At 37.5% G+C, this 16,257-nt stretch overlaps 1 protein-coding gene across 1 annotated transcript in view; it reads right to left on the bottom strand.

Annotated features, from left to right (window-relative positions):
• Positions 1 to 16,257, bottom strand: part of COG5 (component of oligomeric golgi complex 5) — a 187,734-nt gene that overhangs the window by 56,741 nt on the left and 114,736 nt on the right. The window contains exons 8-10 of the mRNA XM_086746499.1: positions 8,864 to 9,029; positions 7,657 to 7,769; positions 7,484 to 7,561 (exon numbers count right to left, since the gene is read on the bottom strand). Coding sequence (XP_086602625.1) covers positions 7,484 to 7,561; positions 7,657 to 7,769; positions 8,864 to 9,029 — 357 coding nt within the window. The remainder of the gene's footprint in view (positions 1 to 7,483; positions 7,562 to 7,656; positions 7,770 to 8,863; positions 9,030 to 16,257) is intronic.

The following is a 16,257-nucleotide window of genomic DNA, read 5'->3' on the forward strand; positions in this document are numbered from 1 at the left end:
AGGTCCACCTCCTCAATGTTCTGGCAATACTTTGCCAAATGCAGCCCAGGACACTATTCACATTCTTTGCCGCAAGAGCACATTGCTGGCTTACGTTCAACTTGGTGACCACCAGGAACCCCAGGTCGTTTTCTGCCAAGCTGCTTTCCAGCTGGGTGGCCCCCAGCATGTGCTGGTGCCTGGAGTTGTTCCTCCCCAGGTGCAGGACTTTGCACTTCTTGTTCTACTTCATGAGGCTTCTGTCAGCCCATTTCTCCAGTCTGTTGAGGTCCCTCTGGGTGGCAGCACAATGCTCTGGAGCATCAGCCACTCCTCCGACTTTTGTATCATCAGCAAATTTGCTGAGAGTACACTCTGTCCCATCATCCAGATCATTAATGAAGGTGTTAAGCACGACTGGACCCAGTATTGATCCCTGGGGTATGCCACTAGTTACTCGTCCCCAGTTAGACTTTGTGCCACTGATCACCACCATCTGGACCTGGCCATTCAGCTGGTCCATTCATGAGCAATTCTCTGTTCCTAAAAAGATGAGTTTCAGAACTTCAAAAAGATGGCTGTTACAGCACATAGTGCAACTGAGAGAGACTGCAGATTCAGCCATCTTCTATACAATGACTGGTGTTAAGAAAAGGATTCAGATCAGTATTCTTTTATTGCTATGGAATGGACAGGGGGAAAAAAACATTTAGACTTGCATATTATTTTTTTTAATAGTCTTTGTATCTTCAGTGCACTGCATTATAGCATGTATGCAGACTTGTTAATAGTGTGAAGTGACATTACTACTCAGTTGTATAAACTTGAAATTTAGATTAATGTTGCTTGTTTGCAGGATTACAAGATTATCTCTGATGGAAAAACTACAAGCTGACAGAATCCATGTGCTAAACCCCTTCCCACCTACTCACACGAAAGTGACTTGATTTCACAGTTCAAGAAGTATAACCCATTTTCACTAACAGCTACTAGTAAGTTAATAAACCACTGAACAATATTGGGATAAGTTTCAGTACCACAAAAGCAAAGATAATTGAAGATTTGTATTCACTCTTACTCTACAATAATAGTAATGCTGCAGCCTGGAAAACCAATTTAAAGTCTCCTCAAATGTAAAAACAGCATAGCTTACCTAATTTTAAAAAAAACATACCAAACAACTAACTAACTTTGCTATTACTGAAATCAAATCTCTTGAGTTCTGTTCTCAACATAACTATTTAGTATCTGACATTAAAGCTAAATTCAAGGAATGAGAATGAAAGTACCCTGCTTATTCAGTATTAGACAAGAATGCAAGATGCTGAAAAGACATATATTTATTTTTACAAATGTCTCTATTTCCTCCACACTGTAAATTTAGAACTTAATGAGTATAATTTCCCATCTATGAATTATCATATTTGTGTGTGTCTAAAATAGCTATTCTAACATTCAAATAATAAATCTGACCCACTGATTCTAAACTGGCTCCCACTTCATGACCATCACTTCCAACTTATTTTTCTCTGTAGAAATTTTAATACTTTGAGTAGAATGCGAAAAACATCTTTATTGTGAAGCCTCTTTGAAATGGAAAACAATATAGTGAATATTACCATGCAGCTAGTTGCTGCAGGCTCCTGAAATCAGGCTTTGCATACTAATACATACAGTGTTCTCTGTCTGTAATCAAAGGCTTCACCATAAAGAAATACGGAACTTGTGAATGTTGCTCTTAAAACAGAAGACATTTAAAGGACAGCCTAAATATTTTTTTCCACTAATAAAGCAACAATGCAAATGATTTAACAGTTTTGTATGGCAAGATCTTATGGGACAGAAATAAGGAAATCTATCTGCACTATTTCTATAGCAACGTAACTGCCAAACGTTAGACTGTGAACAAAAAGCCATCATCCTCAGTGGTGCAATTAATCAGCAAAGAAAGAGATAAATTCTGAATGTGTTTTCAATAAACCTTTTCTATCTTCTCAAAGTAGTCGAGATTAAATTTCTTAAAAGAACAGTGCATTCAGATTTCTAATATTGTCTACATTACACATTGTAGGTGAACAGATGTCAATAAATGACACCATGATTTTTAAAATGACCTTGATTTTTTTTGTTTTACTACAGGGCATAGAATTTCATTACACTGAGTTGATCAGTTTATATCCAAGGTGTAATAGTTTCTAGACTTCCAACAGTAGTGCAACATTTTTAAAAGGTCTCTTCATGCAGCTGACAAAATAAACAAAACCTGTTTCTTTAAACAAATATAACCTTAATTAGAAAATAAAGTTAAGACTGTGCATTTTCCCTATTAGAATACTAAAATTCTTAAGTGATTCCTCAGAAAAACTAATTTGTAAGGAACAAAAATACTCAGTTCTTAAATACTGTCCTATATCTTCAGAACTACTTAAAACATTAATTAATCCTCCCATATTCCTGCAAGATATGCATCAACTGCAAGTAAATGAACTTAGTGTTTCCAAAAGCCAGTAACTACCCAAGGGACCTGATGGCATTCTTCTGACCAGAGAACTGATTTAGTATGTACAGCAGCAACGCACTCTATGTGTTCATCTTTACTACTACATAACCCATCCGAGGATGAAAGGGTGGTTTGTTACCATGTCCACTCAGCCCATAGTTGCTCACGTAAGATTGACAAGAATGATGATAAAAGGCGGCAGTTCTGGTAAATGCATTTCTTCTCAAATAGTGAGCTGACTGAAAACCAACTGACTTAGTAATTTCCAATCAACACCGAACTGCAATTTGCACAAACCCCACCAAACCAGAAGTGAAAAAGAACAAAGGTCATTATAACCTACTAACCCACACAACCTCCACGCTATCCCTTTTATTTACAGCTGGACATTTCTGTCAGAGAAACAGAATTAAAGTTGCAAAGAAAACACAATGTCATTAGAAAACCATTGCACAGGCTCTGACCCTCCCATTTGAATTAGAACCAAATTACTTTCAGTATGGCTGTCTGGATACACTGATCCATCCAAAATTAGAATCAGGACCTTTAACTGGTAAGATTTTGGGTTTTTTTAAGAGAGGCCTCAAAAATCAGTAGGACAATCCCTAGGTTTGAAATAAAGAGCATCTTCAGTATTTTGGGGATCAAAAAATGCTCATTCATCTTTGTTTAGATTTCCACAAAGCACTTTGTTATTGCTTAAATAGTAAGCAGAAACCACAGTAGAAATGATATGCAAGTAATCCAATTCTGCTTCTGTAAAAAATGCTGGAAAATAAATCATATACTTGTAATAATAGGTGAAAACCAGATTATTTTCTGAACTCACATATGGCAGTAATTAGATTATTTTTCAATTTTTTCCACTTGGGATTATTTTTAATTGGGTCAACTGAATGTGAATATGTGAATAATTTCAAAGCAGACACATTTTTTAACAAGTTTGGACAAGGAGGAGAAATAGGGTGAAATGTAAGTACACTTTGGGCAACAAACATTTATATTTTCCATGTATTTTCCTTATCTTATGTAATGATGAGGACATTTCCTTCTGTATCGTTAACACCTCATATTGCCAGTGTTGACAACTCAGGAAAATAGCCTGCTTACTCACCAAACGTTCATCAGGAGAGGCACTGATAAGAGCCCTCCACCAAGTACATAATAACACTCTCGACAACTCTCAGCTCACTTTTTTACCCAGAGGGTTACGTAAATGACAGGGTTTGCTGTGTGCCTTAGCTGCTAACAAGCAGGACAGCAGCAGATCAAAGGCGATCAAGGGCAGATCTGCCTTCTCCCAGGGAGTACCCTTCTGCCCAGCAGAGAGACCCCAGCTCACCCTTTCCCTTGACCATCCCAAAACCCCCCTGCAAAATTATTTGCTGCTTTTAAGGCTCCTTCTCACTTTGCAGAACGGTTTCCTGATACCTATGTAGGAGTGAAGGACTCAAAATAGATGAGGATCAGAGATCATTTTCAACTCTTTCGCAGGGGGCTTAGAGGGATTCTTATCTCTAATTAGGAAGCTGGCTGTCACAGAAAGATATGTTCTGCTGCAACTTACAGTGAAGTCAATTGTAGTTTAAGTATTACAACAGCTGAGGCAGGATTAGTCACTACACAGTGAAAGATACAAGCAATAAAGCAGAATAAACTGGAGTAACCTACTAGTTGTCTGAAGGTGAATTAAGCAATTGAATAAAGTGATATAAAGAATCAGTCATTAGGTGAACAAAATATCAATTTTTAATTATTTAAATCTTATTTATAATTTTAATTTTTACGCTTAACATCATGAAAACAATAACCCTACCTTTTAAAGAATGTATAAAATTAAATCTCTATTAGTTTTCCCCAAAACTAGAAATCAGAACTTAGTGAATTCTGAATTCTTTTAGCCTTGCTTCTCAACTAAAATCTAATCATTAAAGGTCTTTTTTTCTTAGATAAAACCACAAAAATGTCCATTCAGTCTTAAAATAAAAGTATTTCTCCTTTAAATATCTCATAGATCTCTTTTGGAAATAAAATCTGTAATTTCAATATTTACAGATTAATAATGAATCTGTAGTTCACTGTTAGTGTGAAATTTAACAGTTTTCACAATGTACTGTGAGTGTATGATTTCTTTTCTAAATTGCATTCATTTCATATTGTGGCAAAGGAAAAATACCAAAATCTCAATCGGCAGAGGGAAGGAGTGGAACAAAGAGCAGTGTAAATTTAATTCCAGATTCTTCCATGATACTTATGTAAGCCGGGGTATGTCACTTAACTTCTGGCCACATCTAATGGTGGAAAAATTTGGAAGTGAATTATGTAAGAGAAACTACAGTGTAAAAAAGATGCAGATATTGTCACTGCCCTGCTGCTGAACTCCAGTATTTATACATTTTACAATTTCTGTGCCTCAGTTTCTCCATCTGACAGATTTTTGGCTTGTTTCCTTTTTTTTTAACAGAGAGTTTTTGTGAATTCTCTAATTAATTAGTTAGTGTTCTTAAAACCACTTTTTTGGATACAACACTGCTAAATATTATTATGGTAACAGGTAATTTGAAGGCCAGAAAGCACATGTTTGAGATCAAAATACAAAATTAGAAAAAATGCAGCCTGTGCCATCTGTGAAGAGAAAGACACAAAAAATCCCCAAAGGAAAAAAAAAAAGAGAACGATTAAAAGAAAAAAAAAAAAAGGGAAGTAGCTTCTTTGCTATTAAAGGACTTGTGCTTTAAAAAGGCTGGGTCTCCTCCTCTCTCACGCTTCCTAGGATGATACTTGCACTGCAGTAATCAAAACAAGGAAGCAGATGGACAGGCAAAGTGGTACTGCAGCTGCTGCAGAAGATGACTATAATAATAATGTTGACATCAGTAACAGTAATTAGTGCACAGACTGTAGGGTGGATGATTCGTTTTCCTATCTTCTGGCGTGGGCATACTGCCCCAGCGAACGGGTATAATGTTAGTACCTTTAGTTTGTTTTGTTAATTTGCTCAGTTTATTAATGAAATTGAATACAAGAAGATCCAACTTTTCTCTCTCTCTCCAGAACACTTCCTGAGGAAAGCATGCTGCTTCAGTTTGGATCATATGAGATGGAATCTTCATTAGTAAATGGCAAAATACCAATTTCTTACTTATATCTATTTTCAATGTACACAACAATTCATACTCTTCCATACAGCCATCTGTACATACACTCTTGAATTTCAGCAGCATCTAGTACTTGTCTGGTTTTGTCTGAACAACAGCTCTACTGTTAGGTGTGACTTCACCCATTTGCAGGCAAGTGCCACACCTTTTTAAGGGACACTAGAACAAATGGTATCACTGTGAGAAGGGTCAAGAAAAACACTATGCTACACTGAACCATCTCAGGCAAGAAGAAAGTAAAGCACCAGCGCTACCAGTGGTACTGTGTCATGCTGAGAGAGTGCTGGTAGCATGAGACAAGGATGTACCACTACTCCTCAGCTGCCTCATTTGAGAATGAGAACTGTCCAGCTTGCTGTTATACTGCACCAAAACACTTGTTCAAGAGCAAACTAATTGGAAAAGTGGTAACTGTGGAGAAACAAACAGATGTATTTTATTTGGGAAATATAATTGGTCACATAGATACAACCCTGCAGTATGTAGTCAAAGGGAAGGAAAGGTAATCAGAGAGGTCATGGAACACGAACTTCAGAAAAGTTGGATTTTCATGTATCCAATTTAATTAATAAACTGAGCAAATGAACAAAACAAACTTAAAAAACCAACCCAAAAGCCTTTTACTTTATTTTCAAATTAGTTTTTCCTTACTCTGCAACTAGCTTCTATTGAGATTCATTTTCACTGTTCACTTATTCCCCAAGATAAAAAAAACATTTCCATTGCCTTCCCTCTATTATCATCCTTGACAACTGGAAAAACTCCTATCCCCTTTTCAAATGCTGTTCTACAAAAGGGAAGAGTGAAAGTGAGAAATACACTCATGAACACTGAAAGCTCATTTATCTAAGCTCCCATTCAAACTCTTCCTGAGCCTTCCAGAGTTCCTCCTTCTGTCTTTAAGTTTTCTATGTTTCTCCTTAAACATGCTGATCTACTGAAGTGTTTCACTCAGGCAGCGATAGGTATTTTTCGCCATATCGAACTTTTTAGTGAAGAAAATATGCTAAGTTTATAAACTTTTTGAGGTGTTTTGTGTTTGATTTTTTTTTTTTTTTTACAACACAGAGAAGCTTGAAGTGCCTCATAGAAAAGTGATGTTCTGTGCTACATCTTCTGGAGATGGGCTTAAGAGACAGATAAACTTAAATGCTGTATTTAACCTTCATTGTTTGCTTTCACTATTGAGAAGACCACATTTGCATATGAAGAGTTTTCCCAACATATTTCAAAAATTAAATTCATGTAAATTAATAATCCAGCCATATACTTGGAAAAGGAGATGTCTGCATAAACACACCTTTTGTTTTCGCTTCTTCTCAACTACTAAGGTACATGAGATAGCTTCAGTAATTCTGTTCCTAACACTGAAGGAGACCATTAATCAAATTATTCCATATATGAATAGAAAACAATGAAATTGAATGGAAAATAATAGGTATTCAAAAGAACAGCCATGATTATTTTTCAAGGAAGAAATTGCCAAGAAGTAGAGAAACAGATGGCTGAAAGTGTTAGATGAAGACACATTCTGCTATGCAAACTAACAGAATTAATTAATTACTCAAATCACATGGTATTTTATGGAATGACATTAATGATCAGTAATAAAAACTGACAGTGGTGCTTTATCAGCTCCCTTTAAAGAAAACAAAAGAAATTATTGCAAAAGGAACATGTTTATACCCTACAGATGTAACCCACAGACCACAAATATAGTTCTCAACATTAGTTTGACTTTCAACACTTTCCCATTCATTTAATTATAATTTTTTTGTAAACAAAAGCACTCCCTGATAACATTCACCTAATAACTAAAACATATTCAGCTAAATTAAAACTTTACCTTAACTATTTCTTCTATGAAGCAGACATGTGACACAGGATCTCTTTTCTTTGTCAACACTTTCTGCAAATGCTGCACCTGTAAAAAAATAATTTATTGAGAGGAAAAGTGACATCTAATATCTTATATGCAAAATTGCATGACTAGACAAACAGGAATTAGCTGCTGAGTACCTGGCCACAAGCAGCACAGATCTGATCCATGAGTTTCTCCATGTTTGTCCAGAGGGCTGCTCGAAAAGCTGCTGTGTTCCCAGGTGTTGGCATAGCAGCTCTACCAGGGCCACCTAAATGGTTTTTAAAAACACACAGCAGCACATTTCAGCTCTCACATGTGAAAATTAAAATATTAGAAATATATGATCTCTATGCATTCTGACATAAGAAATTAAAAAAAAAAATCAAAGCAGCCTAAACCAACTTCAAAACAGAGCTTTGTGAATGGCCTCAGTTGTCTTAACGGAGAAGTCAACTGAATTCCGAAGTTCAGTGGGGATACGTCAATGTTCCTCTCTGTTACCTGCTCTACCAACTCAGACCTCTGCAAAAACACCAAGGTAATGTAAGTGAGCACTGCTGCAGGATGCAACAGCAAAGTGAAACAGCAGAGACAGCTGTGAAAAATACAGGTATTACCAGCTCAGGACTTAAATGGACAGGCAAATGGCTAAACAAAGTGATATTCCAGATGAAGAGCATGCAGCTTCTAAACCATCACTTTCCTTGAGAGGGGCTGTATTTCTTTATTATGCTACTGATTATGGTATTGGACTCCCACCTTATTGCAAAAGTTGGTTTTTTTTTTTATTTTAAATTTTAAATGTTCATATCACCAAAGTTCAAATCTGCCTGCCTGCCCAGTTCCTCAGTACACTTTAGTATCTGAGCTAACATGTGAAACTAAATGTTCAATAGTGCAACTTTCCTTCATATTGTATATACTGCTTTGAAACAATTTCTATCTGACAAAAGCATCACAATCTAGTTCCAGGCTTGTTCCATTGCTTGCAAATAATTTTGACCTGCGATCCTCCCACCAACACATAGAAAGCGGAATTTGGATTCATTTTTCCATTACAAACTGCTAAGAAAATGCTGCAAAATTGTAAACTAATTAGGCCAATTCTCTGGGCAAGTCAGGAAAAAGAGGAGAGGTTGGGAATAAAGGAAAACTTCTGAGCCCAATAACAACAGACAGACCAAATTTTGGCTTTGTATTAGATGACTTCTGAGATATGTGCACTCCCATCCTCTACTGGTTAAAGCAAGCAGGGAAATGTTCCTGTAACAGGCTTGGATGTGAGATTTTCTCCTACTTGACAACATACTGTAATTCTGTCAAAAAACTCAGTTATCATTCTCTGTAAAACAAATAACACACCTCTTGTAACAGTTTGAGATGGTTGGGTCAATACTTTGATATCCAAAGCATTTTTTATATTCTCCTCCAGAATTGTGCAGTATCCATCCACGACATTAGCAATGGTATCCTTCAAAGTCCCAAGGTTATGGAAAACCTGAAGAGCAGTTCCCACTTGAGTAGGATTCTAGAGAAAGAAGATTTTAAAAAATAATTATTATCTTTAACTGTACCATAGTGGGTTTTTTTTATCCATGATGAGACATCATTTTACTGGGCAAGTTAATCTCTAAGTTCAGTCTGCTAATTCATCTCATTTAACATTAAATAACTGGCATCCTTACTGCACCACAGAGAACAGAGGGTAAAGGAGAGGAGCAATCTCCTTTGATTGCTCAGCAATGCTTTGCATAGCTTCCTTTGGTGTTATCCACTGAATAAGAAGAATGGCAAAAAAGGAACTGGAAGCATTGCTGGCAATATCTAACCTGGGGAGGGTTACCAGTGATTGATCCAGTAATTCCGAGGTTAGTTACAGTACAGCTATATTCAGCTATGGTGTAGCTAGTAATATTGTTTTAACAAGCTGTATCTCTTTCAGTGCTGTCATTTAAGTGCCAAACAGTTAATTAAATGTGATATAGGCATTAAAAAAAATACTAACCAAGGACAATCAGAAGCAAGCAAGTCAAGCTACTACTGACTACTGCAGAATTTAAGCTTTTATTTCTACATCTCTATTTCTAACGCTGACAGTAACTTCATCTTCCTCACAGCAGAATTAAGAGTGCAAAGTAACAGAGGGATCATTTCCAAAGCCTGCAAAAAAACCCTAAGCTCAAGTGTCTCTGTATTGTTCAGAGCTTTTTTTCAAAATACAAGAGAGTGAAGACTATCCAAAACCTGTTCAGGTCCGTTCTTTAAGAGACCTTTGATTAAGATTAAATCCCATGATAATTCCACCGAGCAACACTAAACACTGGTATGGGTGCTACTTATAAAGAGAAAAGACTCAAATTATTGCCTTTGGAAACTAAGCACTGTCATCCAGGGACTGAATACTGCTTTATTTAGTATTCACAGGCAATTAGTGGAGGGGGTGATCAGTTGATCATACACACATTAGAGATGCAATCTTTTATCATTTTTCTTAGTGGCTTCTGCCAGCAGTAAAGAACATGGTCTGGCAGAAATCCTGGCACCAAGACTGGACAGAAGCATCTGAGACCACAGGCACGTCCCACTAGAAAGCCCACTTCACTCCTCTGGCAGTGAGACCTCACACCACTGCTGGTGGCTGCAGCAGCAGTAGCCACTAACATTAAAAAGGTCTACTGCAAGACCAGTGCAACTTCATCTTCCCCAGGTCACAGTTTTCTTAGCCAGACATTCCTGAGTCAAAGAAAGTGGGTGCGCTCATCTGCCTCTCAGCTCTAGGGAACTTGTACTGACAGCACAGCAAGAAAGCTGCAACACGGCTACTGTGCTGAGGATCTGCTTGCTGGTACATCCACCTACTGCAACAGGTTTTCTGATCCATTGACGAGCAGCGCATTCTCCTCAAACCTAATGTTTCAGAGGTCACAGCACTATAACTGCACATTAATGTCATTCTTTCTAGGCTTTCTGCAAAGACCAGAACCATAGTAAAACAAAAAAAGCCAGATCCCATCTACTTCCCCAACTCCAATGAGGACATTCTAGGTTTAGTGGAAAGTGAAGGAATATTAGGCATGTGTTATGGTTTGCAGGCCTCATACTAGCTGCACTAGTTTCTTTTTCCAAATAGTGTAGGAGTTAATGAGCATTCCCAGCATAGTATTATGGGTCTGGGACTTGTAGGTTTAGTTTTTTTGACAACTGGGTATGCTGTAAAATTTCTAAGCATCCTGTGGGTGTGCTTGCGGAGGTGGGAAAGTAAGCCATAAAGACTGGAAGATTAATGGGATATCAGAAAATGAAGAGTAGCATAATGCAAGGAGGGAATTTGGGGACAGAACGAACAAGAGAAAGAAAATATAAATGGGAAAATGATGCGGAACAGAATGAAAAGAAGTTGGAAGAAGAAAGAGAATGAAACTGAAAGGAAGAAAAGCAAAGCTAGAAAAGATGCATTTCATTTACCAGACTCTCCCATTGAAATTGTTTAATTCTTATAGAATACTTACACAATTACAAAATAAGGCAGCAAGTCAGTAATATAAAATCAATACCTTACTATTGTAGTAAGAGCACTCAACCAGATTTCAGTCAGACTCCAGTAAATATTCACATACTAAATAACAAAAAATAGGACAGCAGCAAAAGTTGAACAGAGCACTATCCAGCCTTGAATAATCTATGGTCAGATACTTACTTTCCTGACAAATAGGCAGTACAGGCACAAACAATTTCAGGTAAAAGATTAATCTCAGAGCTCCCTCATCATAGTTCAGCAAACTAACTCTGCAATTACTGGTCAAGAAAGACACAAAAATGTGCTCCAACAGAGTTTCAAAAGAACTGTTTTTAAACAAAAGTTGTCAAATAATTCATTCTGAAGTTAGGAATAGTTAGGGAATAACAAAAACACATCATTAGGGAAACCTGCTATTCACTCAAAGTATCTTCCAAATCTAGTACCAAAGTTAAAATCAGAATAGAACAAAGATTAAGCAGGTGGTCTATTTCTTGTTTGCTTTAAATTGTGGACATAGCCACTAACAGAGGGCTTCTAGCTCATGTGTTCATCTTGTACAACAGAAATTAGAGATATATTAAAACCCTGACAATGTACAATAAAATATCTTTCTTTGTTTCATATATAGTTTTTTCCTCTCCTCAAAAACAGTTTGCATTTTACATGCCCCAGACAGGCCATATAAAGTCCGCTGTTGGTTTATTACTAATCCTAAGAGAATTGCATTTTTTATGCACAGCTAGTTTCTGGGTTTAGACAATATGTTAAAAAAAAAAGGGAGCATCTCTTGGGACAAAAATTATTATGTGGAAAGAAAATGTTGGAAAGCAGGAAGAAAACAAACGATTGTACTTTCAGGCTTGCCTATGCATCTCAAAATTAGACTGTTTATAATTAATACACACTGGACAAAAATTTGAGAATCAGTATTGCAGAATTTGCCACTACCAACAGACTTTATTTATATTAATTTGCCCCTAATATTTTCCTTCTATTTGAGACAGCTTAAAGCTAAATATTTCTGATATTCAAAAGATTGCCACAATTTTTATCAATTGGAAAGCATTAATTCAAAGTAAAAAAACCCCTGACCACAGAAGCGATTCACAACGGCAAATGGAATCACATCAGAGAATAATATTCAGAACAGCTAACCAACAGGAACAACAGAGAAAATAATATAACTATTTTTGAGATGGAATTTAATGAGTTTATTAGCAGTATTTTAAAACCAAGTTGTCTGCCACTGCAGGCAACTACACATAGCAATATGTAAGTGTTCTCCTTAGAATCTCTGTTCCTAAGCGTCTATGTTCCTTTTTGCTTTAAGTGTTCTATTTTGCAAATGAAGGCTCAGAAGTACTAGTTTTTATCAAACACAAAGCAGGCTGGTTTTACTATGTAAAAATGTATAGGCAGTTACACCAACAACAAGACACAATTCTGCTTCTCACAAGGTAGTGTCTTACAAGAAAATATTGTTTTATACAATAAATTAGCATCCTAAAAATATTGGTAGATATGTCATAAACTTTAAATTATGACAATCAAGAGAGTAGGGGCAAAGAAAAATAGCACAGCATTTAGTAATACATTAGCAGTGTAGTATAATCTAATGTGCATAAACATAGCTATACACAAGCAAAATAAAACCATAACCCCATAAAGTGTAGGCCTACAGCACTACCTACTCAAAGATTTACTACAGTGGTCTTCAGATTGAAAAAATTACAATGAAGCAGGGACCTAAGGAGCGAGTTAAGGAGAGTTAAGTCCACCAATAATATCCTTCTTCTTTCAAAGCACTCCTCCATCGGCATGTCACAACATAATATGTTACAGATACGTGGAAACTAAATCGCACAAATTTAAGAGCTTAGGAAGACTCAGTGAACCATCAGTTCAACATACAAAAAAAAAAAATCAACTTGCGAAAACGCAAGTTCTACCATGAAAGCAAGTGTCATAAATTTTTAAAGCATGAAAGTTTCTCAGTATCCATCAGACAATACATTAAACATGTTGGTCAGAAGGGTGATATTAGCCACCACTTGAAGAAAGGCATGTATTGTTTCAATTTATGTTTTAGCAAAACATAAAGATACTCATTCAGCAGCAACTATGAAGAGATGTTCATACCAAATGCACTTGCTTATTTTCTCTGTCATTGAGAACTGTTCATTTTACTAATATAATTTTCGATTCATTTTATCCCACTCTATTTGGTTCTGTAGACCATCACAGACAAGAAGTAAAGTAAGTGACATGCAGTTATTAAGTATGAATGTTTATTTCACAATTATTTAATGTAGCTGTTTTCAAGAGTGGATGACTAGACTCAATAACCCAAAAGATGCTGTCCCATCCAGCATGACATTTACAGTCATTCTGCAGAGCAGAACCCTATTTGGTCACTTCTTCCCTCACAGAGGTAACAACCCTGTGAAGACTAGATAGAAATGTCATTAGAGACTCAAAGAAATACATATCACATTCTAATTTGAAAACATCTCCCAGGGTAGAACCAAATTTTTTTTTGTTTTTTTGTCAACTGCCAACACTACAACTATTTTATAATGTCCAACATTTTAGTCTTTTATTTTATGATTATCACCAGTGTTACCAGAACAATCTTCTGAAAGCATCACTAAATAAAGAGCAATAATCTTTTTATTCTTGTTGTAGTTTAGCCCCACTCAGGTCCAAGCTACACAGTCTCTCTCTCACTCCCCCCACCCTCCAAAGGAATAGGGAGAGATAACATATCAAAAAAAGGCTCGAGGTTTGAGATAAGGACAGGAAGAAATCCTTAAAGTTACTGTTATGGGCAAAACAGACTCGACTTGGGGAAAACTATTTGTTTATTATTAACACCAAAGCAGGATAATGAGAAAAAGAACAGGATAACTTCCCCCCACCCATCCCTCTTCCCAGGCTTAACATAATCTCTACCAACTTCTCTACCCTGAGCTGCACAGAGGGGAATAGGGAATGGGATTCATGGTCAGTTCCTCACACATCATTTTACGCCGCTGCTTCATTATTGGGGGAAGAACTCCTCACATTCCTCCCCTGCTCCAGTGTGGAGTCCCACCCACGGGCTACAGTCCTTCTGAACTGCTCTGGCGTGAGTTATTTTTCCACGGAGTACAGTCCCTCAGGAATGGCTGCCCCAGCACGGGTCCTCCACAGGCCACAGCCTCCTTCAGGCATCCACCTGCCCTGGTGTGGGGTCCTCCACAGGCCACAGGTGGATCTCTGCTCCGCCATGGACCTCCATGGGCTGCAGGGGCACAGCCGGCCTCACCATGGGCTGCACCATGGGCTGCAGGGGAATTCTGGCCAGGAGCCACATTACTCCTCCCCCTCCTTCTTCACTGACCTTGGCGTCTGCAGCCGTTCCTCTCACCAGAAATTCTTCACAACAGGCAGGCAGACACCTCTCAGGTTCTCTTCGCATCTCATCTCCACTTCACTTCTTGCAGCTGGGCCAGGCCGAATCGGGCCCAGCCGGTCACCCAGCGGGAGGCCAGAGGGTGAGAGCCGCAAGGCCCACAAGGCTCGTGCCTCCCCCTCTCTGCCCCTGCTCCAGCATCTTCACATCTTCTTTTTTTCCTTTTTTTGTTTTCTTTTTTTTTTTCCCTGTTTTTCTCCTTCTTAAATACATTATTGCAGAGGTGTTATCAGGGAACATTCTGCTACCAATTGGCTCAGCCTTGGCCAGCAGTGGGTCTGGCCTAGGCCCAGCTGAGTCTGCTGGACAAAGGGGAAACAACTTCTAGCAGCTTCTTACAGAAGCTGCCACTGTAGCCCCCCCTCACTAAACAAAACCAACACACATCATTAGAAACATGGCTTAGACAATCAAACCTGCTCCTCCTAAGGGAGTATGGTGATGACACTGAGCTAATTTGGAGACAGGAAAATTCCTAGCATAAGGCAGAACCAAAAATAAGAAATCTGAATGACAGGCAAAACTAATTGGCTCAAGTACTACAAAAACTGCTTCCAAACTCACGCTCTACCTTCTCAGGGTATGGGATTCACCACGTGGACCCTTCTTCTCCAACCAGTGCTTTCTTAGGGAACTTCATATGATTATTTCTTTATCCAGTGCAAATCTGTCCATATGACCCCACACTGCAGGGTTTTCACCTGTGGACTATCAGCTCCCTTCTCAAATGAAGATGTGTTCATTGCCCAAAATATTTATGGTCAATAATACTTGTGACAATTACAACTGCTTTCAAAAAGAAATACTGTTAGAAATCTAATTAACTGCTAAGTGTTATGTAGTTAAATTTCAGAAATGCCTGCACCAAGTAATCAGAGCAGCTCTCTGAGGAAATGTTCTTTCACATGACTGTTTGGAAGCACCATATACAGGGAAGTCAAACTTGGAATAGTCCCTCACTTAGAAATGATCCTCCATAGCTACTCATGTACACAAGAACATTTTTGTTTTGCTTACTAAAATCAGAACCATGATTCTGATTTAAAATCTTTATTATTCTGTAGAGAACAGATGACCCTGTTCAGGAAAGGCTGTGGCAGGAACACAATAGTAAGTTTTCACTATATATATACATATTACTTAACAGCTTCTACTTCAGTGTGCTGCCACATCCTTACCTCTTACATTGTAAAACATTTACCATGTCCCATACACAAACACTAAAAGCATAACACAGCACGAGAAGAATTACGTATGTTGCTCAGCTGAAGGAAGATCCATAATTACTAATTAGTCCACATATCACTTCAATAGAGTGGTCTGACAATGTGGCAAGCAAGAAACACCATGAATAATATTTTAAACAAAACCACAACATTCCCTAGCCATCAAGAAATAATCAGTATTAGAATAAAATAACCATAGAACAGGACACACATTGAAATAACCAAACTTGCAAACTAACATATATTCTCTGACAGGGAATACAAAAGAGGTTACTGCAGTCCTTCCAGAGTAAATGCAAAAACAGTTTCTAGAATGATACTTCTGAGTATCTTTGACCAGCACTTAGCATTAAATAATTTAATTTTATAGTAGATTTAGTATATCGGGAACTATTTCAGTTACTTTTCTACATTTACTTCACATAGCTCATTTTGTTTGTATGATATAGCAGTTGCCATCTCAAACACAGTACAGTTTTACAAGGTAAATTAAATAATCCAAAAAAAGACTCCTTAATAGCTTCTGCAATGGTTTTAAATAAGAAAAATACTTTGC

This window comes from Chlamydotis macqueenii, chromosome 1 (assembly GCF_036417535.1).
Source record: "Chlamydotis macqueenii isolate bChlMac1 chromosome 1, bChlMac1.mat, whole genome shotgun sequence".
NCBI classification, from domain to species: Eukaryota; Metazoa; Chordata; class Aves; order Otidiformes; family Otididae; genus Chlamydotis; species Chlamydotis macqueenii.